This window comes from Lepidochelys kempii, chromosome 1, assembly GCF_965140265.1.
Source record: "Lepidochelys kempii isolate rLepKem1 chromosome 1, rLepKem1.hap2, whole genome shotgun sequence".
Taxonomy (NCBI): Eukaryota; Metazoa; Chordata; order Testudines; family Cheloniidae; genus Lepidochelys; species Lepidochelys kempii.
In genome coordinates, this window is record NC_133256.1 from 80,333,410 (window position 1) to 80,358,231 (window position 24,822).

The 24,822-nt window shown below is 39.5% G+C and overlaps 1 protein-coding gene across 4 annotated transcripts in view; it reads left to right on the plus strand.

Annotated features, from left to right (window-relative positions):
- The window catches only part of SCEL (sciellin), an 83,459-nt gene that overhangs the window by 37,309 nt on the left and 21,328 nt on the right, over positions 1-24,822 (plus strand). For all 4 annotated transcript variants that reach the window (XM_073326255.1, XM_073326349.1, XM_073326502.1 and 1 more), the window contains exons 6-12: positions 55-123; positions 1,997-2,059; positions 3,473-3,538; positions 5,580-5,633; positions 10,464-10,499; positions 12,059-12,130; positions 24,154-24,222. In XM_073326255.1, the coding sequence (XP_073182356.1) occupies positions 55-123; positions 1,997-2,059; positions 3,473-3,538; positions 5,580-5,633; positions 10,464-10,499; positions 12,059-12,130; positions 24,154-24,222 (429 nt within the window). The remainder of the gene's footprint in view (positions 1-54; positions 124-1,996; positions 2,060-3,472; positions 3,539-5,579; positions 5,634-10,463; positions 10,500-12,058; positions 12,131-24,153; positions 24,223-24,822) is intronic.

Genomic DNA, 24,822 nt, shown 5'->3' on the forward strand with positions numbered 1-24,822 from the left:
TGATTCTAATCTAAAGTTTTATGAAAATGTATTTTGTTCTGTATTTCTGTACAGAATTTCAGACACAAGAGATGCTGATAAAGCAAATAATTCCCCACGCTCAGAAAATAGGACAACTGACAGGTAAGAGTCTGAGACCTGCTAACCCTTAAAAAGATCCTTATACATTCTTATTACTTTTATTTTATTAGTGATGCATATATCAAGGATGAATAGAGAGCATAAACAATGGTGTGTGAAGTGACAAAGATTTCAGAGTTGGTCAGAATTTTTTTTTAATTTAGGTGAAAAACTTTTTCATCAAACTTTTCAGCAGAAAACTTTGACTTTGTTGAACAAATGAAAACTGAAAAACTGAAAGCAGTTTTGGTAGCTGAAAACTAAAAAAAAAATAAAAAAAATGGGTTGGAGGTTTTTGGTTTTTCAGAGAAAAATATCGAAAAGTTTTGAGGAAACCAGACACTTTCTGTGAAAATTTTCATTTTGTCAAACCCAATTTTCCATTCTCAAAAGGTTTTGACCTGTTCTAGGTTTTTTGTTGAGTCAGGGATGAACACATTAAATATATACTGGGATGACTGAACAATACTGTAAACATACCATCTAAATTAATGTTGGCACATGAGTAATTTAAGTCTCCATTTAAGAAGATAAAGGTCATAAAAGCTCAGCTATTATATTTATAAATGCAATTGGTCAAATTCCCTGCTGGTCCAACTTCATCAAAGTCAGTTATATCAGTGCTAAATTATGTCCAATATAGTTGGTTATGATAACCAAACAGTACACGTAAGTGTAACCCTGGGAAGTGGTGAGATAACTCTAAAGTGAAACTGAGTGACTATGACACGTACAAGTGAGACTATGCTTTCGTATTAAGATTTCTCACAACTTTGTTGTAAATCAGTATGGTAATGATATGTGAAATATTATATAAACTGGGTTTTACGTTGTCGCTGAAGATAATTCTGAATATGCCTAGAGGGAAATTCAAAAGAGGACTCATGTGGAACTTAAATGGTACATAGGATTTGCACTAGCCCTCTACTCATGTTCCCCTGATGAATGTTCATAACAAGAATTGTGATAGATTCCATACTATATTTATCCTCACTAGTTCAAAAGTTGAGACAGTAGGACAATAGGACTTATGAAATGCAAAACTCTTATGAGGAAATCGCTATAGGGTAGAATGTCAAATAATCTTGTAGGCATGTACTTAAATATACAGCATTCATCATCCATCATCATCCATCACGGCAACTCCCAAAGGGATGTAGTCTCCTTGTAAATCATGCGCCACCCAGATTGATCTCTAGTTCTTAAGATGGTTCTGGCTGGATATTCAGTCCATGGCCATCATTGATGATCTTATTACAACTCCAAAGCTTTTGGTGACTACATGATCGCTGACTCTAAAGCGGCATTCCTCAGTAAATGTTGAACTTTGTTGAACTTCCATTCTAATAATAAGACTGTACTAAGAAAGCAGCTGAAACCAAACCAGTGCTGATGGAGGTGGTTGCTGGCTTTGGTTACAGATGAAGATGAAGGGAATCGAGAATGTACAGCATTGCCACAATAATAGTATCTGATTAAGAAACATACAATTCAAAATGTGAAAACAAGAGATTTTTTAAATGTTTTGGTGGCTATAAAATGTAGTGTGGTGACATGGATGGATATAATGATCAAGATTTTTACAAGTGGCTAATGATTTTGGGTGCCCAATTTGAGACACTTTAAAGTACTCTGATTTTTCAGAATACCCTCTGAATATAAGGACCCTTCAAGGTATCTTAAATTGGGCATCCAAAACTGAGGGTCCTGAAATCACTAATCACTTTTGAAAATCTTAGCCAACATATGTAACTATAATTGTACCAATTAGTGTTTATAATTCCATCCATTAAAGAGTGCTGTGATAGTAGTTTATCAATTAAAATCATAACTTCACTGAAGAACAATGAGCAAACTAAGTCTCTTTCGTTAACAGACAGTCCTGGACTCCTTCTAACACATCAGCCACCACCTCTACACCTCCTGTGAAGCACAAAAGGTATTCAAGGTCACCTTTGTTTTGCTCTCCGAGGATATATACAGTACTGTTGTGCATCAGTAATGTGTTAAGATATATTGGAACAATGACTTCCTCTAACAAGTTTGGAATTCTTTTAAAAAGAATTCTGCTCCTGAAAATTATCATTATCTGGCTATTCCCCACTGGACCACTGTGAGGGCCGGGACATTCTTTTTACTGCCTATTTGGGTGGGGTCTACCACTGATTCTTGATTAGAGCCGCTACACACTACTGCACTACCAATGAACAATAATAGTACTGTCTTCTATAATGGATAAAAACGAGGGTTAGAAACTTGTTTGATTTCAATGGCATTAGCTGGGAGATGGAGAGAATTGGCTATGGAATAGAGAACAGAGTTGCCACCTGTAAGGTTCAGAACACCGGGACACGCAGTTGGATCCTGAGTCGATAAAACTGGACAACTGGCAGTGTGTACTGAGTACCCTTACAGATTTCCCAGGAAAGTTACCTCAGAAAAGGGAGATTCTGGGAAAACCTGCCCAGGTGGCACCCCTAGCAGAGAACTGAATTATTAACTAAAAATAGGCTGCTGGTGGATACCCATTTTCTCGTGCGTTTCCTTCCTGGCAGCACCTCCCAAATTCCGGCCCTTCTGGCTTTGCTCCAGTTCCATCTCCATTCCATATATTAACATGATCAGCAATTAAATTGTTGACATTGAAATTAAAGTATTGTTGTGTGCTAGCATTAACATCCCTAATGAGATTAATGGAGGTCAGACAGTTTACTCCCCTCAGTCATTTTCCTTAGGCTGTCTGCAGACTTGGGAAGACACCACTGCATGAATTATACTTGGTTCACATTTGGAAGGATTTTCTTCACAGCAATGATGGCTACAAACTTACTTTTGTTCAAATGAAAATTTAGATTCTGCAGAATCTGAATGTGTTATGGAGGCCACGTAAATACATCAAGCTGTCCAGATCTGTCAGCTGGGCTTGGGTGTTTCACCCATCCGGTTGTCCCTCATGAGACCTGTTTTATTGGCACAAGGGGCTAAATTCTTATTTCACTTGACTTGCATCAAAGAAGACCTTGGACCAGAGATTGTATTTTGTACATTGGTGGCACCATTATAATTAAAGGTTTCGCTTTATGTCCACTTGCATTAAATTTCCATAAAAATGCTCTAACAGAGTGAACAGAATGGTGTGTCAAGATGGTGGTTGCTATGAAGGCACTGGAAAATAAGTTTAAGAGAAGAAAAATAATTTAGGAAATGTTATAAGCATTTTCTATGTTACCTCTGATATTCTAATATTCTCCTTTCCAAATATTGTAGGGATAAATAGAATTAAATTGCTGTTCATCCACTAAACGCTACGTGCTCATACTCTATAATTGAATTATTCATTGATACTTAACAGGCAGTCTTGGATGCCACCACCAGTCTCCGGTTATAAGAACACCACAGTTACTGTGGAAAACAAAGGGTAAGAACTAAAAATTGCATTTAGGTGTTTATTATTATTATTATACCTGATCCTGCAAGGTGCTGAGGACCCTTAATTTCCACTGAATCAGCTCTCAGTAACAGATGTTTAGGATATTCAGAAAAACTTGTGCTAAAATTAGCTGTAGTTATGTAAGAAGTGAATGTTTAGTTTTTAATGCTACAGCTGCATCTGCTTTCTATCTGATGAATAATGAAACTGCTCACATCTCAATGTTAAATATGGATGAATTATTGAAAATGTGTATATATGCACACATAAGATGTGGGCGTTATCTTTATTATTCATACTAGTGAAAAACTGCTTTGTGATCTCAGTGTTTCTAAGTGAAATTGTATTTACAGAAGCAAAATTATATTAATGGAACTTAGTTGGACTACTCACATGTATAAATTTAAGCAGGTGCATACATATTTGCAGGATTGGGGCCTAAATGGCAGTTCTGCTCTCAGCTATGTGTGTAAAATTCTCCCTGAAGTGTGTGTAGCTGTAGAAGTGGTGGGGAATTTGGCCCAGAATGTTTGTTTTGAAAAAGAAATACAATTTAAAAAAGTTATGAGAGGAAAAACACAAACAAGCAAAAAGACTACAATGAATTTCAACAGTGTTGGAGAATTATTACATTGCGATACTGCGGGTAGTCTAGTAAAGATTATATTTCCCTCTCTCTTCTTCCCCAGTGAAATAAGGACAGGGGTGGATGTACTAGTCAGGAGTATATTGGTGGCTTTCACTCACTCCATTTTCTGAAGCATCATAAGGACTGATTTATTGAAAGCTTAGAGTTGTTCAAGAGAGAAGGTTTCACAGTCTCTTAATTTTTGGGCCCTGGTCTTTTTCTTCACAGCTTCCACCTGTGGGTGACTAATGACAGATTACACTACCTCCTCTGAAGCTGTAGTGAGCTAGCCACTAATTCACTTGTGATGCCTGCGGGCCCCACTGAGGCCTAAAAACATTACCTCTTAGTGACACAGAGCATGATTTTTGTTGCAGGGAAGTGAATGAGGAAGGATAGTATGGTGGTTAGAAATGTGTACATAAGCTTTATTTGTAGATATCTGTTTATATGTTATAGGCGGTGCTTTCCGACACTTTCCACTATAAGACTCTGTTTTCAGTTTGCAAACTTTTAACCATCTGGGCTGAAACTTCCTATGTCAGGTGTCTGCCTCAGACTGCAGAATTAAAACAAACAAAAAATTAGGGGGAAAATGTTGCTTAGCTCATGTAAAAAATTCCTACAGATGTTTTGCTGAGACGTTCTCGCAAGTCTATGCTTTGGAGCAAGGCATTGAAATTTGATAGGGGGTTGCCCTATGTCAGGGATAAGCCTTTTTCCTATGAAAATCCACCCAAACTTTGCCAAGTTGTATGCAAACGTGAAAGCTTATATGAACACATGGGCCCATTGTTGACCTGCTTATAATTGTTTAAATATATTCTTGCATATATTGAGCAAGTGCACTTTTCTCAGTAAAAAGAAAAACTTTGCACATACAAATTATGCATAAAAAGTATGTATATAAAATGTGGAGTTTTATATGTATAAGGCTGAATAAATCTTCAACCTGTCAAAAAATTTATACCTACATAACTTGAAATGTGATATCTGATTTACCCAAAAATTTATTAAAACAAAAAGCCACAAACAAGCAAAGAAACAAACAGTCAAAGAAACAAACAAACAAACCCACTAACTCTCTTATGGTAGGATGCAATACGGACAAATTTCAGCTGCTTTTGTTTTGTTTTTACTAAGTTGTTGGGAGTTGTGGGGGTGGAAGTCTGAAAACTGGCCTTTCATTGGAATGCTCTTTCCAATTTTACTGTGGAGTGGCTATGAATATTTCTGTAATAACAAATGAATGTATAGCTTTTTGTGAAGGAGCACACTAATTTCACCATTCTCAGTATTCTATTGCACCTCTCGAACCTCTTTCTAAATGGTAAATTAGCAAATAAATTTTCTTCTTAAAGAAAAATGCTTAGATTCCTTTCATTGTATATTTTACTACAGGCAGTCCAGAACCCTACCAGATTCAACAACCACAACCATAGTTGATACTAAACGGTAAGAATGAGCACGCTGTTTATGTTATAATTAATTCTGAAACATACTGTAGAAGTGAGTTTTTTTCTGTGCTGCAGTACAGTTCCTTTCAAGCCATTTAGCTCACTACAGCAGTGCTTCCCAAACTTATTCTGCCGCTTGTGCGGGAAAAGCACCTGGTGGCCCGGGCCGGTTTGTTTACCTGCCATGTCCGCAGGTTCGGCCTATCGTGGCTCCCATTGGCTGCGGTTCGCTGCTCCAGGCCAATGGGAGCTGCTGGAAGCGGCGGCCAGTACGTCCCTCGGGCCGCGCCGCTTCCAGCAGCTCCCATTGGCCTGGAGCAGCGAACCGCGGCCACTGGGAGCCGCAATCGGCCAAACCTGTGGACCCGAGTAAACAAACTGGCCTGCACAAGCTGTGGAACAAGTTTGGGAACCACTGCACTACAGAATAGCAACTCTGTGATAATCCTGAGTATTCTCTGGAGGTCTTTTGCCAATGGATAAACTTCCAAATGGATAAGTAGATGCAATACTTCTGCTTCCTTTTGCTTTTGATTTCAAAAACAATTTGTATCCTGGCATTTTCCTGAACACTTGTGCTCTTTTTCTTTTTCCCCCTTTCATTTTCTTTACTATGTGTGTATCCATAGAGTTGTTGTAGCTGTGTAGATCTCAAGATATGAAAGAGATAGGGAGTTCTGTGGAGCTCAAAAACTTCTTTCACTAACAGAAGTTGATTCAATAAAAGATATTACCTCACCCACCATATCCCTGTTCATAGAGTCAGCAGTTTCAGGAAGTTAGAATTCAGCATGGATGCGATTAACGTAGCTTCAGTAACTGTCTATATGCATAAGACTTTTAGGGCTCTTCTGGAAATTACATTACAGCCAATTTCATACCCTTCTATAAAAAACTGTTTTCTTGCTGTAGTGTAGGGTATGTATCTAAGATTTATGACTAACTCATACCCTGGCTAGTGTAACTGTGGGGAGAGCAGAAATGGAATCTGGGGTGTTGTCTGCTATAGTTATCCTGGCAGGGCAGGATTCCATCAGAGGGCTGCAGCTCCATGATGTGGGGTGCATTTTGCTGCTCCTGTGAGTGGAAGCAACCTGCATCCCGTCATCTGCCATCTAGTGCTTGCTGTTGAGAGAGGACACGCACCAGCCAACATAGGGGGAAGAGTCCTGTTCTCTACGCAGCAGATTAAGTCCTCTTGGGGATATGATGCATAGACATGAGCATTAGCTGTTTTGATCTCACAGCAGTCCACATCTGTGTGCAATGTATTAATCATGCCCTACTATTTGCTTTGTGGGAGGAAAGGCTCCCCACTTTTCCCTCCTTTTACAGTGGAGATGGCATGATTGTGCCCATAGAAAGTTGCAAACAAGAAAGCAAAAACCAACAATAACAACTACAAAACCCAACAACAAAATACACAAACATACACTGCATAAACCATTGCCCTCCCCCCTGCCCAACAAACAGCTTATGGCATTTTATAAGGAAATTTCTATCTTTGTCTATATGGGTTTTTATGCTGATTTAATCTTCTGCCACTGTCATTTTCATATAATCTAGCCCACTATATAATTTTAGATGACTGCAGCTATGCCTATTGGCAAAAAGAGGAGTTGAACTATGACACTTCTTATTACTCCAACTCTTTTTTTGTTTGTTTTACCATAACATATTTTAATTTTTAAAGATGGTGAGAGGTATTTCTACTGTATACACATAGCATATAATATTTCTTTTATGGTTTTATCCAACCTGCTATACAAGGACTGTTTTGAGTCAAATGAAGATGTAAGCATTGCAATTATTTTAACCTTCTTAGTTCGCTATCGTCTATCTGTTTAACCAAGATTCAAAATCACTGCTCAATAGAAGTACGGCACCTGATGCCGAAGTTTAGTTTCTGTTACATCATTGCTTGCTGCTCCCATTCTCATCAAAATGATGGATTTTTTTTAGAAATGCTGATCATAATGCATTTATTTTGGATTAATTTCAATATCTCACTACTGTCATGGCAATTGTAGAAGTATCCCAAGTAAGAGAACTGCAGAATGACTGGAAATGTCTTCCCAGCAGACAACCACCAAGTATTGAGCAAGGGAGGAGTAGAGAGTTTTACCTGTGTTAGGGTTCCTTCCCACTCTGAATTTTGGGGTACAGATGTGGGGACCCATATGAAAGACCCCTTAAGCTTATTTCTACCATCTTAGGTTAAAAACTTCCCCAAAGCACAAATTCTTTCCTTGTCCTTGGACGGCATTGCTGTCACCACCGAGTGATTTAGACAAAGATTTAGGAAAAGGACCACTTGGAGTTCCTATTTCCCCAAAATATCACCCCAAACCTCTTCACCCCCTTTCCTGGGGAGGCTTAAGAATAATAGACCAACGAATAGGTTAACAAAGTGAGCACAGACCAGACTCTTGGGTTTTTAGGACACTAAAAACCAATCAGGTTTTTAAAAGAAGAACTTTATTATAAAGAAAAAAGTAAAAGAAGCACCTCTGTAAAATTAGGATGGAAGGTAATTTTACAGGGTAATAAAAAGATTTCCCTCTAGGCTTAACTTTAAAGTTACAAAAACAGGAATAAACCTCCCTTTTAGCATAGAGAAAATTTACAAGCTAAAACAAAAGATAATCTAACACATTTTTTTGCTATTACTTACAAGTTTTGTAATTTTAACTGTATCATTTCAGTAGGAGCTGGGTTACCTGCTTGGTCTTTCTCTTTGTCCTGAGAGGGAACAACAAAGAGACCACAAATAAAACCTTCCCCCGCAACCCCCAGATTTGAAAGTATCTTTTTTCCTTATTGGTTCTTTTGGTAAGGTGCCAACCAGGTTATTTGAGCTTTTTAACCCCTTACAGGTAAAGGAGGGATTTTATGCTACCCATAACTGTATGTTTATAACAACCTGTTTTGGACAAAATTGATATGATTCTATTCCTTGGCCTCCTTTCTTCTTTCCACCTTATTCTGGCCTTCCCACTGCTAGTATATTCCCCTGCCTTCATTACTTCTCTTCTCCCACAGTGCATACCCCATACACACACAATTGCCCCGCAAGGCAGGCATTGTCCTCATGAGACTTTCATGACACAATTAATTCCTGGAGCACCTCTGATTATGGTGACCATATGTCCTGTTTTGGCCGGGACTGTCCCTTTATTAAGACCTGTCCTGGCTGTCCTAACTTTTTTGGCAAAAGTGGGCATTTGTCCCATTTGCTTTTGCCAATTGATCATCAGTTGGCAAGAACAAACAGGACAAATGCCCACTTTTGCCAAAAAAAAGTGGGGCACGCGTCCTTAGGTGGGTGCAGAGGAACATGCAGGTGCGGGGGAGTGGCAATGCCAGCTCTTGGGGCCGGGGGGGGAGGAGAAAGGGCTCCGGCAATCTGTGGGGAGACAGGGTTTTGGCGAGCAGCAGCACCAGCCAAGCAGGGGGACAGGCCAGGCTTAGGCAATGCCAGACCCACACAGGGTGTGGGGGGCAGCAGGGCTCGGATGATGAGTGACACCAGCCCCACATGGGGAGCAGGCTGGGCTCGGATGAGGGCTTGCATGGGGAGCGAGGGGGGCAGGGCTGGGGCTAGCCCCATGTGTGGCGGGAGGAGGGAAAGGGCCAGTACCACATGTAGCGGGGGGGGGGGGGGGCAGGGTTCAGGTGAGTGGCTCAGGCCAGCCCCACGCGGCGTTCTGATTTCCCTTTGGGAAATATGGTCACCCTACCTCTGATTGGTGTTGCCACCCTGTACTTGGCCATCAAAGATGGGAGTGAAGTGATCAGTTGTTCATATTTGTAAAGCGCTTTGAAGATGGACATGCTATTTTTCAGTGCTCAGTATTATTATAGCTAATAATAGCCACCAATCAAAGGAGAGCTTCCCACTTTGCTTGAAGCACGAAGGCCATGAAGTGGCGTGTTGAGCAGAGTTGCAGTAAGATTAAAATCAGAAGCAAACAGAGAGATGTGGAAACTACATAAGCAGGACTACCATAACATGGCCAAGCGTGGTGAGTCAGAGCACCACTAGCTTAATTCTAGGAAAAAGACCCTGTCTGTCTATCCCATGTTTATTACTATGGTTTCTTGGAAGGCAGTCGGATAACAAGCAGGTGGCCCATTGCTGTGGTAGCAAAGGGTAATTTGCTAGACATCAGATTTTTAAAATTAAAATTTGTATTATTGCTATTAAGAGAAAGCTAGAGCGTAGAGATGAATCGTTCCTTTGGATCTGAAAGCAGTGAGATACAAGGTTGTCCTGATATCTTCAGGAAGGGAGTTACCCAAACATGGTCTGACTTCAAAGAAAGCTGTCACTAGTTTTCAGGTAGTCTTATGAGCCAAAGAGCTGCTCTGAATTTTTCTGAACTCACTATGTCCAAGCATGACATGAATTTCTATGATGTCCCATTTCAATTCCATGTTAGTTAAGCACTAATTACAGGACACTTAAAAGAAACGTGCAATCCATGTTAAGTATCTTATCAGTTCCACTATAATTGAGCTTTTGGCTGTCAATTGAGTGCTGAAATCAAAGATGCATTGATCTGAGTATGTACTTTGGAGAATAGTTAATTGAGGCATGATTGTCTAAAGTAAAAACAATATGTAAAAATATGATAGAAATGTCTTAGTATTTTATTTTCAATATGTTATCTATGTTGATTTATGCTTTATTCATACACTAAGAAAACATTGTCTTATAAGGAAGGAAAAGTAAGATGGACGGTTAGATTTTTAAATACTTGTGAGGTGCTCCAATACTAGTGTTTGCTACTTCACATCTGAAGCGCGTATGGTTCTCTTTCTACAGAATTGCTTCTTCAGAAAATTCAGAAGGGCCAAAGATGTAAGTTTGTGGTATTTTAAATATTACGCTTGTAAAGCTCTTAAGCTTGGAAATACAGCACAGTTCTGTGCGTATTGTTGTGTACTTGCTTATAACAGAATGAATAGATAATTTATCTGAGATTTTCCTGATCACACAGGAGCAAGCAAAGAGGACATACCACCCAGTATAAATCTCCTTATCCTTCAAATAGTTTGAGCATTTCAGTGTACAGAGCTCAGCATTTAAAAAACGAACAACCCCTCTCCCCCACACCCCCCAAACTGTTCCCTGATTTTAATTCCACAGTTGTCGTTATTACCACAACTAATGTCCCTCAATGTTGAACTGACTCTTTGGAGGCAATCAATAAATGGAAGAAGAGTAAATGAGGGAAAGAGCAAAATAATAGGAGGGGAAATGGTAAATGAAGGTATTATTTAAGGTAAAGACTTAACTTAAGCTAAATCCATATAAGGCCCTCTGACCAATTTAAGAGCGCCCACACAGAGGACCTGTGCCAGTTTAACTAAATCAGTTTCTAAACCTATTAGTTAAATAAGTAAAATATTCACACATAGAGAACACTTAACTGACCTGTAATTTCATGGATTGGGTCTATCTACTACAGCAGTTCTCAAACTTTGTTATAGTATAGATTCCATTTTAATAGACAGATTGTCTCTTTGACCACACACTCCTATTCCCAATCCGATAGCCCACCTTCCCTCCCATTTATGATCTTATAACATCCCTGTAGAGACAACCCCACTTATTAACAATAATATTAATTATTATTATTAATAATTAATATTATGCATGATTTAAGGTATTTTAGCTGTCTTTTAATGTGATTTAGCCCTTAGATCTATATACAGCCTGCTCTCTTTGGACTAATTACAAAAGTTCCACACAGCAGTTTGAGAGTCACTGGTCTCAGATCTTTTTGACATTCATATCACATCTATTCATTGCTGCACAATAAAATGTCTAGTTAGTTCTTGATCCTACTAACACTTTTGCACATGCTTAACTTTACTTCCACAAGTAGCCCTGTTGACTCATGGGAAAGTTATTCAAGTGCATAAGTGTTTGCAGTATCAAGGCCTTAGTCTGCTAAAGGTGTTGCAATTATTATTTTGGTGAGAGAGAAAAATAATCTTAAAAGTTAAGAAAAATCAACCAGTATTCTGCTCACATTACTCTTCATATGAAAAAGTTCATATCAGATCTTCAGGGATTTTTTTACTACAAGTATTTTCAAACCTTAAACAAACCACAATTTATTACTAAATCCATAATGTTAAAACAACCAATCCGGAAACACCAGTTTTTCACAAAGCTGAATGGGTCACAGCACTGATGTGCAAAGAAGTGTTGTATGTGTGGGTATATATGTAATTATAAAAAATCTGTGGAAAGTAGTTGTCCTTTCTCAAAAAAACCCTAACTCATTACTATATTATAAACATAGGAGATACAATGATGGGTACTATTATAACTTATATATATGGAATGAGATTTATATAACTCAGGCATGTTACTCATGGATTAAATATATATTTAACATTGTATTGCAGGACTATCTATTCATCAGAACAAACTACACCTGAGAGATCAAAAACTGCTGTAGACAATCAAACCAGAACAAGGTATTACAAATAGACATAATCAGAATGATTGGTACGGAATGGGACAGAGAAATATACTGTAATAGATTTATTAGACCTCAATATTTGGTGGGTTACATGGGTTCTGTGGATGAGGGGAAGCAGTGTGGACCAAGTTTAGGACTAGAAGCCAGGAACTCCATGAGTGCTAACCTTGGTTCTGTCAGTGATTTGCTGCATTATCTTGGAGAAGTCATTACACCTTTTTGTGCTTCAATTTCCACAGCTGTCAAATGGGAGTAGTGTGGTGGGAAGTAAAGACCCCCCCCCCCACAGGCAGCAGCAGATACTAAAGGGTTAATGAAGAGAGCAATCACTCCCCAGGTGCTGCTGCATGGCTAGTTTGTAACAGCTGGGATAAAAATTTGCAACCCAGACAGAGCAGGGTGGCTGCTGGAGAAGTTGGGAGCCACCAGGGAGAAGTTCTACAGCATTAGACTGGGGGGAAGCTATCTAGCGAGAGCAACTTCCGGGCAGAAGGATCCAGGAAAAGGTTTACATGGAAAATGACTGAAAAGGCTGTACGTAATAAGCAGACCAGGGTGGCAGCAGGGGACCTAAACAAACAGTCCTTGCCTGCCTAATGCTGAGACCCAGAGGAGAGGTGAGCTTGGGTCCTCCTACAGCCTTCTGGACAGAAGGAGGAAGGGACTGCTGAAGCTCCAGATTCAGGCTGGCAGCCCTATCTTAAGACTATTGGACTTTATATTTGTTCCTGTTTTAACTTTCTTTGTTCCTTCCTGATGAAGAAGAGAGATAGGGATATTGGGTGTCAGGGCTGGTGGTTGGAAGCCCATCACAGGACCTTTAGGATCTTGGGGTGAGACCCCTTACTGCCTTGAAAGGGGAGGGACTCAAATGACCCAGCCACAGTGTGGAGCTATTAAAAGAGGCTGAGCACTACAGGCCACATTTTGGAGTGGATACCAAAAAGGAAACTGAGGCACGGCTGCCTTTTTTTCAAAGGTTTGGCCACAAGGGAGCACATTAAAGGGCAAGAGGCTGGATGATAGTAGTTTATACCTGCTTAACACAACTCACAGGCAGCATATAGTTAATGTCTGCACAGTGCTATGTGGGTAAAAGAGCCATGTTAGTGTTAGAGAGAAAAATGTAAACACAATTTAATGTGACAAATATTAAAATGTGTTTTTAAGAGTTAGTGTATATGGTACTGTATTTTGAAATACACATAGATAATATTAATCAATTATAAAAGTTGTCAATGAAGAATGTGAAAATGCTGATTATTTAAAATCCAGGCAAATTGGGAGGCTTGTCAGCATGGAAATGGTAAATTTTTTCAATGTATTCAGTAATAACTGTGCACTAACATTGACTCTGCGCCCTTGCCTGTAATATAGTGCCCTGACTATGCAATTCAGCTACATGGTTAAAACTGTGAATGCATTAAAATAAAGATACATTTAGAGATGTACTGAGAATTATAGTAGCTCACAATTTGCTATTTTTAATAGGAAAGGCTACAGATTTTAAGTCAGTTTAAATTAGCTCAATTTAATTGATTTGATTAACAAAGTATAATTTTTGGAGATCTGGAGCCATAGCATATGTTACCTTGTATTCTCCAGTAAATTCTACAGTACATTAGAACAGTACAAAATCAAGGAAAACACACCAAAGATGTCTGGCAGTGTAATTCTCCAGGAAGAAAGCAATGCTTCAGTGAAACATTCCTATCCACAAATCTTGGAGATTTTACAGAATAAAATATACCAGTTCATTAATTAGGGATGTTACAGCCATTCCCCACTATAAAGGCTTCTTAAAGTCTTCCTTAATCCCCATTCTCATTCAGTTCAGATCCATCCTCCCCTAGTGGTTCTCATTAACATATCAAGCTTTATATTCCAGTTCCTCCATTGGAGGAGAGCTGTAGGAACAGTATTTGACTGATCTACTATGTTACTATGGTAACCTTGCTCTGTAGTTATTTGTGTCACTATGTAAACTATAAGTAGCCTGGAAAACAGAGGCTAAATTTATCCCTTTATCCCTGATGTAACCAATCCTACAGTTTCATGAACCTACAAATTCTGCTAAATGTACATATCCAATAGTGCTCAACAGAAACATCATTTTCTGTTAAAAATCCTGCATTAATGCTATAATTTTGGCAAAAAGTATTTATGCCACACCAAGGAAAATTAACAGTAAATCTATTGTCTAATAATGATGAAGTTCACCAAAATAATATTAAGGTAATATTTTAGCTTCAGTGTGAAATACTTTACTGTCATGTAATTTTACTCAGAACTGTAACATTTAAATGCATTTTTAAAGATACATATTTACTTGGATTTTGTTTGTTCTCTGGAGAGATGTGAAAGTATTAATGAATTAATCCCCATTTAAAATGACCGGACCATGATACTTAATTCACCTGCCTTGTCTTCTGTAGGGTAAGAGTACAGCATTCTATTCATTCTTATGTGATTCTTAAATACGGATTCTTATTAATATTTATGAGGGCACGATAGCTATCAAATCCTCTTCATTTTGAGAGGGCTGTATTAGCAAGCAAAAACATATAACTGGAACAGACAAGTATGCTATTGGATACTACAGTTTACATTTTATGGCAAATCAGTCCTTGATTTTCTTTGCCATCCACATAGGATCCAAGTTGTGGTAAATCACCCCTTTTGAGGAGAACTGTAACTGACTCACTGTGGAAGCTGTCATTGCTAGCAGGAGCATCATTTGGAGGGAGGTTAGCTGAGATGGCTGTAAGGTGCAACGAATGTTAAGTCCACAGGGCAGTTTATCATGCAAGAGTCTTTGGAGCAGGGGGACTGGAATCTGGAGCTCCCAGGCTACAGAGTCATTCTCTCTCTCTCTCTGGTTCAGTGACTGTTTGAAGCAGTTGTTCAAAGTGAAACCGTGTCAACAGGAGAGACTGAGAGAGACACCCATCCTCCTCATTCAGAATATTGCATAGCTCAGTGGTTAGGGCACTGTCCTGAGAGGTGGGAGACCCCTGTTCAAATAATTTCTCCCTGTCAGACAGAGAGGAGAATTGAATCCGAGTCTCCCACATCCCAGATGAGTGCACTAACCACTATGCTAAAAGTTTCTGGTCACTTGGAGCAGAAGGATGATTTTGAATGGGTCCTGATCTAGTAGGTATGCACTGAGGGTACTGAATTGGGCCCCGCATGCAAGATAGGCGCTCCTCCACCTATCTCCCCCCAGTTTGAGTATTGCACTGGGGCTTCGGCATCCAGATCTCTAGAGTGGGGCAGCAGTGCCCATGCTCAGAGGCCACAGTTTAGGAAACTTTTGCAGCAAAAATGTAGGCACCTACAGGGTCAGGCAGCGGCTGAGTGGGGTTTTTGTGGATCACAGTGGTGCCTAAAATTGGGACTTAAGTCCCTTTGTGGATCTGGGCCAAAGTGCCAAACATGACTCTTTGGTATAGTTGGGAATGAGTCCGCCACTGGGCTTCTGTGTATGTTGGCCCCTCTATTTCTTGCAAAGGACATGCAGAGCCCTGGGGCTTCATTAATCTCCCTAAAAAAGAAAAAGAGGACTTGTGGCACCTTAGAGACTAACAAATTTATTTGAGCATAAGCTTTTGTGAGCTACAGCTCACTTCATTGGATGCATTCAGTGGAAAATACAGTGGGGAGATTTGTATACACAGAGAACATGAAACAATAGGTGTTACCATACACACTGTAACAAGAGTGATTAGGTAAGGTGAGCTATTACCAGCAGGAAGCCCGAGGGGGGGAGTGGGGGAAGAAAACCTTTTGTAGTGATAATCAAGGTGGGCCATTTCCAGCAGTTGACAAGAATGTCTGAGGAACAGTGGGGAGGGGGGGAGTGGAATAAACGTGGGGAAATAGTTTTACTTTGTGTAATGACCCATCCTCTCCCAGTCTCTATTCAAGCCTAAGTTAATTGTATCCAGTTTGCAAATTAATTCGAATTCAGCAGTCTCTCGTTGGAGTCTGTTTTTGAAGTTTTTTTGTTGAAGAATTGTCACTTTTAGGTCTGTAGTCGAGTGACAAAAGAGATTGAAGTGTTCTCCGATTGGTTTTTGAATGTTATAATTCTTGACGTCTGATTTATGTCCATTTATTCTTTTACGTAGAGACTGTCCAGTTTGACCAATGTACATGGCAGAGGGGCATTGCTGGCACATGATGGCATATATCACATTGGTAGGTGTGCAAGTGAACGAGCCTCTGATAGTGTGGCTGATGTAATTAGGCCCTATGATGGTGTCCCCTGAATAGATATGTGGACACAGTTGGCAACGGGCTTTGTTGCAAGGATAGGTTCCTGGGTTAGTGGTTCTGCTGTGTGGTGTATGGTTGCTGGTGAGTATTTGTTTCAGGTTGGGGGGCTGTCTGTAAGCAAGGACTGGCCTGTCTCCCAAGATCTGTGAGAGTGATGGGTCATCCTTCAAGATAGGTTATAGATCCTTGAGGATGCGCTGGAGAGGTTTTAGTTGGGGGCTGAAGGTGATGGCTAGTGGCGTTCTGTTCTTTTCTTTGTTGGGCCTGTCCTGTAGTAGGTAACTTCTGGGTACTCTTCTGGCTCTGTCAATCTGTTTCTTCACTTCCGCAGGTGGGTACTGTAGTTGTAAGAATGCTTGATAGAGATCTTGTAGGTGTTTGTCTCTGTCTGAGGGGTTGGAGCAAATGCGGTTGTATCGTAGAGCTTGGCTTTAGACAATGGATCTGTGGTGTGGTCTGGATGAAAGCTGGAGGCATGTAGGTAGGAATAGCGGTCAGTAGGTTTCCGGTATAGGGTGGTGTTTATGTGACCATCGCTTATTAGCACGGTAGTGTCCAGGAAGTGGATCTCTTGTGTGGACTGGTCCAGGCTGAGGTTGGTGGTGGGATGGAAATTGTTGAAATCATGGTGGAATTCCTCAAGAGCTTCTTTTCCATGGGTCCAGATGATGATGATGTCATCAGTGTAGCGCAAGTAGAGTAGGGGCATTAGGGGACAAGAGCTGAGGAAGCATTGTTCTAAGTCAACCATAAAAATGTTGGCATACTGTGGGGCCATGCGGGTACCCATAGCAGTGCTGCTGATTTGAAGGTATACGTTGTCCCCAAATGTGAAATAGTTATGGGTGAGGACAAAGTCACAAAGTTCAGCCACCAGGTTTGCCGTGACATTATCGGGGATACTGTTCCTGATGGCATGTAGTCCATCTTTGTGTGGAATGTTGGTGTAGAGGACTTCTACATCCATAGTGGCCAGGATGGTGTTTTCAGGAAGATCACCGATGGATTGTAGTTTCCTCAGGAAGTCAGTGGCATCTCAAAGATAGCTGAGCATGCTGGTAGCGTAGGGCCTGAGGAGGGAGTCTATATAGCCAGATCATCCTGCTGTCAGGGTGCCAATGCCTGAGATGATGGGGCATCCAGGATTTCCAGGTTTATGGATCTTGGGTAGCAGATAGAATACCCCTGGTCGGGGTTCCAGGGGTGTGTCTGTGCAGATTTGTTCTTGTGCTTTTTCAGGGAGTTTCCTCTGAAGCATCTGGCACATTAGTAACATTTCCTTAACTCTCACATTCAATCAGCGTGTGCTTGACATGACTAAAGTAAGTAATTTCAATTTAGTTATATCATTTTAAAATTATATATATTTTAACACTGAAAAATTAAAACTTAAAACTAACCTTTCTAGTCATATATTCTTTTATGTTGCATCTCTTCCCCACCTGTATTTTTCCTCCTTGTGTCTAAAAATTATTTGTGTGTATTATGTATAATTTAGATAGTAGGCTCCTCAGGGCAGGGGCCTTACCATCTTATACCCATATGATGGTATATAACTACTAAAGGAAACATAGATAGACACACTTTTTCCTTCAGATCTGTGTGATGGATCTTATTCATGCTGTGTTATCACTATCCTGTGCCTGTTTGTTATGTGATGTTCCCCTTTCAATGAGGCACTGAGAGGATTATTTTGCCCTTTGCCTTGAGCAATAACTTTATGATATGAGATAATTGTAACACCTATGATAATAGTTACTCTTTTTTGTTCGTTGCAAATATTTCAAAACCTGCATTAAGCAGTATGTTCAACAGGTGATACAGTTTGTCTATTATAAATCATCCTCAAGGTTCCCAGTATAATTTTATTCAACTGTCTATTAATGATCTCCTTTAGTAGGCAAGCAACGTAGGTGTCTTAGGGTTAGGTAAAGACTATACATAAAGTCCACACACAGTGAAACCTCTCTAAAAGCATCTGTCAGTATTGGATACACTGGGCCAGATACAACTCTAATGCACCTCTGCTGACTTAATCTGAATTATACCAGGAACGAATTTGTGCCAGTATGTTTAAAATAATTAATGAAGGGATTGCCACAAAGAATTTAAATAGAATATAATGAATCTATAACAGAATAACTTCAATTATTAATCAGTTCTAAAATTCACAAGCTGTTTTGGAGTATTTGAAAAGGCGCTCAGACACTATGGTCATCAGAGCCTTATAAAACTTGGATAGAGATCTTACTCAGCTGCCAAATTGCCTCTAGTTCTGCTGGCTGCTGCCTTGAACTTCAATGTCAGACTGTAGGAGTACTGTAAACACTGCAGAGGTGTTAAGCCTGTCTTTTTTGCAGGCTGTGTAGTAAACGCGGGTTGAGTAAGATGTTTCAGTGGTGTGTATGTGAATGAAGGGAGGTACTTTGAGAGCAAGTCTACAAAGAGTAGTCTTACTAAGTAACTTTTGTCTTGGAAGGAGATGGGGGTGGAGGTGAAGAGACCAAGCTCCAGCTTTCCATTGTCTATTTTATGCAGGTGTTTTCAGCATCTTTCATTGTTCAAGCTGCCCTAACCACTGCTTTTCAAAAGGAAATGAAATGCCACAATTTCAGAAATCATGGGGTTTGATTCTGTCTAGCTAATGATCATTCCCATAGTCATCCCATTTAATATGAGATGAAAGTTGTAATTTAAAAACAATCCAGTGGAACAATGAAAAAATGTAAAAGTGACTTTCTGCTTTTTCATTGACTGCTGCCATTTCTAGAGCCTTCTGCTGTTTTTAAGGTGGAGGTTGAAGCTGCCATGGATAGGGCAATACTTGGGCAGGGATGTGCTGCTACACAAAATATGTTTGCAAAGGGTGATGTTCCAATTACATGCAAACAGCATATATGGAGAGTGGATACCATTATGACCTGTGCCTCAGTTCTTACAACGCACAAGTGTAGCTTTTCCACACTGATGTATATGTCCTTCCCACTGGCTATTTATAACAGCACATGTACTTAGATAGTGACTTATGGTTCTGAGCTATGTTTTTGAGTAAGTGGCCTAAATTTGCGTAGTTACATTTTAGTTAGTAGTATGTGGTGAGAGCTCCTTGCCTGATTTAAATGTGGGACTCAGGTAGATGAGAGATTAACCTTTTCACTTTCAACATAGGCTGAATCATACTGAGAATTTCTTTCTCCATTAAATCTGACATATGGTCACCTGAATGTTAGTACTTCTGGAGGGGCATTGGGGTCTCCTTCAGGGAACGTGAGGTAAAGACTCCTGTCAGGCAATAACAAATTTAGATGGTAGCTGTATATATCTATATATTCCATTTTTGTAATATTCTTGTTTGGGAATTAAGATGCATTGCCAACTTTCATTTAAAAAAATAAAAGTAATTCATAAAAAGAACAACACATTCACTCCCTCTTGTAATGGTGGTGTATTTTGTGAGAACATATAATATATGGAATATTACCAACATGCCACAACTTTGACAATAGGAATTTTTTTAACCTTTCTGCAAAGTCAGACACCCTAATTTTTCAAATGATTATTATGAAATCAACAATAGCTTGGAGTTCTTCCAGGCTGATGGAATTGAGAGTCTATGGTCTTGTCTAAACATACAAGTTGTACTGCTTCAAATGTACTGCTACAGTTAAGGTGGTACAACTTTCCTAATGTGGGTGCAATTATGTTGGTATAAAAATGCTAATACTGGTGTAGCTTATACTCATATGGGAAAAGGAATAAACTATCCTGGTATAAAGGTGTCTTATACTGGCATAACTGCTTCCATATGAAAAGTTGTATCACTATTTTTGGTCAAACAAAAAAACCCCACACCTATCTCTGACATATTTACACCAATACAAATACTTACACTGAGATCCTCTATAAAAAAGTTAGCTATTTCTTGTGCTCATCTGCTTTTTTCCTAGTATTTGTACTTGATGGTAATTATCCCTGGCCTGAAGCCTTTAGTAAACTCTATTACTATATATAAATAAGAATCTTTCAGTTGTGTCTAATCTAGCCTCTCACCCTGCTTAAGTATCCCACTAAAACATCACTAGGTCTTCCTTTCTGGCTGTCTCACTTTGATGCCTTCCTAATTTATCTTCCCTTTCTAGGTAATATATTTGGGCAGACTACTAGAATGTGACATGGGACACCACTCACTCACCCACAAGACTGTTGGGTACCTAGTTACTAAAAAAGTAGGATTGATCCTGGAGCAGGTATAGAGTGTATGGTGCTAATAACTGCTGTCACATCTGGGCTTGGCTGAAAAGGCTGATTGTTATAAAAAGTAGCTTTTGACTTTCAAGACTGCTTTTTCTTCTGAAAATTAACACACAAATTTCTGGTGAGAGAGTTTTGCACCAAAGCAAAATACGAAAAAGGCCCCATGTTAACTGCCTTTATACTGAGTGAGAGATTCTGCATCTCATTTCTAGTATACATGGCACCCGATAGTTTTAAAGTTAGAAGTGCTGGTTTGCATCTCTTCTGTTCAATGATATAAATGATGTGCCATTGCAGAGCTGCTGTGAAGAGATCCAAATGCATTATTTCTTGTAGTGTTTACAAGGTCATACTTCTCCTCAAAGCAGAATTGAATGAATTGCTGTCCTTTATTCAGTGATCTTTCCCAGTCCACATCCCCTCAAAATATTCTAAACAACTTTTCCTCTGCATTTAAAGCTCTGAAATTCTCTGTGCTATGCAGCACATTGTGTTTTGGCACTGTATAAATGGGTTTTCACAGTCAGCTGCAGACCTCTTCAATTTCATCATCCTTGGCTTCTGTTGGTGCAAGGCTTAAATGAGGGCTCCTTTGAAAGAAACCTGGCATTGATTAGTCTGGATCGCAACAGGAATGAAAACGCAGGCTAATTCAGAATAAATGCTGTTCCTTTCTCGACTTACTTTTTCTTTCTCATTTACACATTTACAAAGTCTGTTACAGGAGTGTTGAAGGGGCCCTGAACAGTCAGTCAATGCTCAGAAAGGCCTGTTATGTCAATCTTCGTCTCATGAAAATCCTGAATTACTTACTACGTTTCAGGGTGCGATTCCTTTTGATCCAGAATTTGGATGTTCCAGCTGGAAATTTGTAGTTGTTTTTGTAACCTGAAACTGCCCTTGTCCATGCTGATGTTATTAGGACAGTGATGTCTTCTGAGGTTTTAGTTCAACTTCATTATTGAAGTGTCAGTGTATTCAAGGGTTTTGTCAACCTTTTCTTGGTTGTATAGTGACTGACTTAAGACCTGAGGGGCTTATCTCTTAATGACTGCAAGTCATTATTTAAATAGAATGACCGCAAGTCTTCTAAAATTATTGTGGCTGTTGGCTTGCTGGACCAGAAAGCCATATCTCTTGTAGAATAGTTTTCACCTTTGTATTAATGGATGTGCGAACACAAGCAGAGCTTTCCCACTGTAAAAGTGGTAAAAAAAAAAAAAGTACTGTAATATTTAAAGCCACAGCCTATTTGCGGGTGTTGTGCAAAAGGGCTGTGCAGCCATAAGAATTCATGGTGGCCTTCTGGGTAACTCCGTGAGAATGCCTTTGGGAACTATGCAGCAGCACACACCAGCTGGATGGGTTCTGCCAGACTTCTACAGGTGCAGTCATTGTCCCCATGAACTGATACAGAGGGATTGGGAGCTCTGGCCACAAACACTACTGCTCTCTTTGTGGGTGTAAGAGGGTAGCTGACTTATTAAATTAAATTCGGGCTGGCTCTCTTGTTCCAGTCCAGGGGTGCCCTAGTATGGTGTAATTAGGACAGAGGAACTGCCATTGGGAGTTAGTAATGGGAGAGAGCCCAAAGGACAGAAAGTTCAGAGTCCTGAGCGTCTAGAGTCCTAGAGCAGAGCTGGCTGGGAACTTCAGGGAGGGAATGCCTCAGCTCTTGGAATCATCACTCAGTGAGTTACATCTTAATTTAAGCAGTGTTTACACTGAGGTTTTTCTCAGTCTCTCACTGTTATACGCCACCGCTGGAGCTACACTGGTGGTAGAAATGGTGAAAGCACTACAGTAAATAGCTGCCAGACCTGTTCTGAGAGAGATTAGATTAGACAGAGGCATGAACACTGGCAGATGCTTTATAGTACATTTTTGCTACCATAGGTGTAGCTTCATCAGGCAACTGTAGGAGTTTTTAAGAAAAAGCTCACTGCAGACAGACTGGGTCTTGCAAATGCTGATTCATCTAACTAGTCCTGCAGGTAATCCCATTGAAGTTATTATGCTATGTGTCTTTATAAATAACCATCAAATCTTAACTGTAGTTTTTAACCTGAGCGGTAGGGATCTATAGCCTATTACCACTCCCTTCAGTCAGCCAGTTGCCCTAACTGAAGGAATTTGCAAGACATCAGTCTTGATTACTTACTTTAATCCTGCCAAGCAGATGCTGCATGAGAGAGAGAGAGAGAGAACTAAGGAAGTGTTACCTGTGTAAACTTTAATATATCATCCAGGTTACATTTTATGGAAGAAGCGTTTGTTCCAGGAGAACCATAAAGCATAGCCAAACAGATCAGTCACACAGATCACAACATATATAATTTATTAGGATTATTCAACTTTGTTCTATAAATCGGAGTAATTGACAGGGTGGGTAAATACAGTGTAGAACTCATATTTTATTACAGAAGAAGTATCTCTTTTTTGTTCATGTCCCTTTAGACAGGAAATGAAATTACACCCTCCTCCCCAAGCCAATCAACACTCTATTCCCCAGTGTACTGAGAATAGCTTATAAGGAAAAAAATGCAGTTAGCTGAGGAGGTATTAATTAAAATATGAACAGCAGAGTAAATTTAAGATTAATTTAAAACATTGGATGTTGTCTGAGAGTTGCCGTAAGTTTGGGTTTTATTTTATTGTCATGATTTCCAGATGAAAATAAATAACTCGCCCTGCCAGAGAAATGGCATATCTGTGATCTGTTTCTTTCCTTAGCCCAGACTGCGATTCCCGCACAAACATCCTCCTTCTCACCCTGCGGCCTGATCTCACCTACCCTCTGCTCTGAGTGTAGTAGGATGAAGATTTCTAAGGGAGCAATGATGAAGAATAAAGGATAGACTATCCGAAGGAATTCTTCTTTATCTGAAATTTCTGGACACTGTCTGGGAGTATAAGTTAGCTAAAATAAACTATGTTTACCTGGAAAGAATTTTAAAATACATATTGAAATTTACCTAAACCAGGGTTGAAAATCAGAAGTGTTTTTAATGCAGTTTCTTTCTTCTCCATTAACAGAGAAATGTCAGCCACTAGGGAAAACACTCAAACATAGAAAAGCTGTGACTTCAAGAAACCCTCCCTCCTCCCCAGTTTATATGTGGCCAGCCCTTAGAATAGCAACAACAAAGCCCTCTTTGATTATACTTTTGTGCTATTCTTAAATACTGCATTGTGATACTAAGACAATGTAACGTTTTGAGCTCTATAAGTACCTAAGATAGAGATTTCTTGAATATGTATTAATTTAATATTTCAATCTATTTTGTTTGTATTTTTAACTTCCGTACCTATTATGCAATATTTGGTAGGAAACCACTGGATTCTTTTTAACATTTGACTCTAATATTAATACAGGAAGAGCTGTAGCAGTTTGGGTGTTAGATTGAACTTCTTTGGAGCAGGTGCTTGTATATATTTATATAAAAACATATAACTATATTAATAGCATTTAATTTTTTATAGGCAGGTATCTCCAACAAAACCTGGCATATTTGCTGCTGAAAGAAGAATCACAACAGAAAGAACAACAAGGTAGGGCCGACATACCGTTAATTGTAAATTGTGACACAATTTTTATAAGGCAGGAGTGGCCAAAATTTTTTTATTGCAGACTTTGGGTACAATTTTTCAAAAACCTCTAAGTGAGTGAGGCTCCGAATGGGATCACACCGACGTGAACTAGGCACCTTTTTAGTTTGCGCCAATTAACAGTAGGATATTCCAGCAAGATCTATATGGGGCAGTTAGAGCACAACATGGTAGAGCACTTTGCAGTTCATACCCCTTGTAGAGTACTCCGCAGCACTGTGTAGACAAGCTCTAAGTCTCTTTAAAAGTCAACGGGACTTAGGATCCTAAGTTACTTAGGCACTATTGAAAACTTTATCTTTCATCTTAATAGTGAGACTGTCTCTTGGAACATCCCTGATTGCTCAGACCAACTTGTCTCTTACTGATGAGCAAATAACATTTGTGTGGCAACTAAAGTAATTACATGGAAAAGTAATAGAAAGTATTTTAATCTTGCTTTTAGATGGCTTTTTGTGTTACTTAGCCTTTTGAAACAAGCAGGAGAGTTGGAATCATGTGACCAGCAAGCTCTTTCTGGAGAATAGTTTAAGAATCACTACT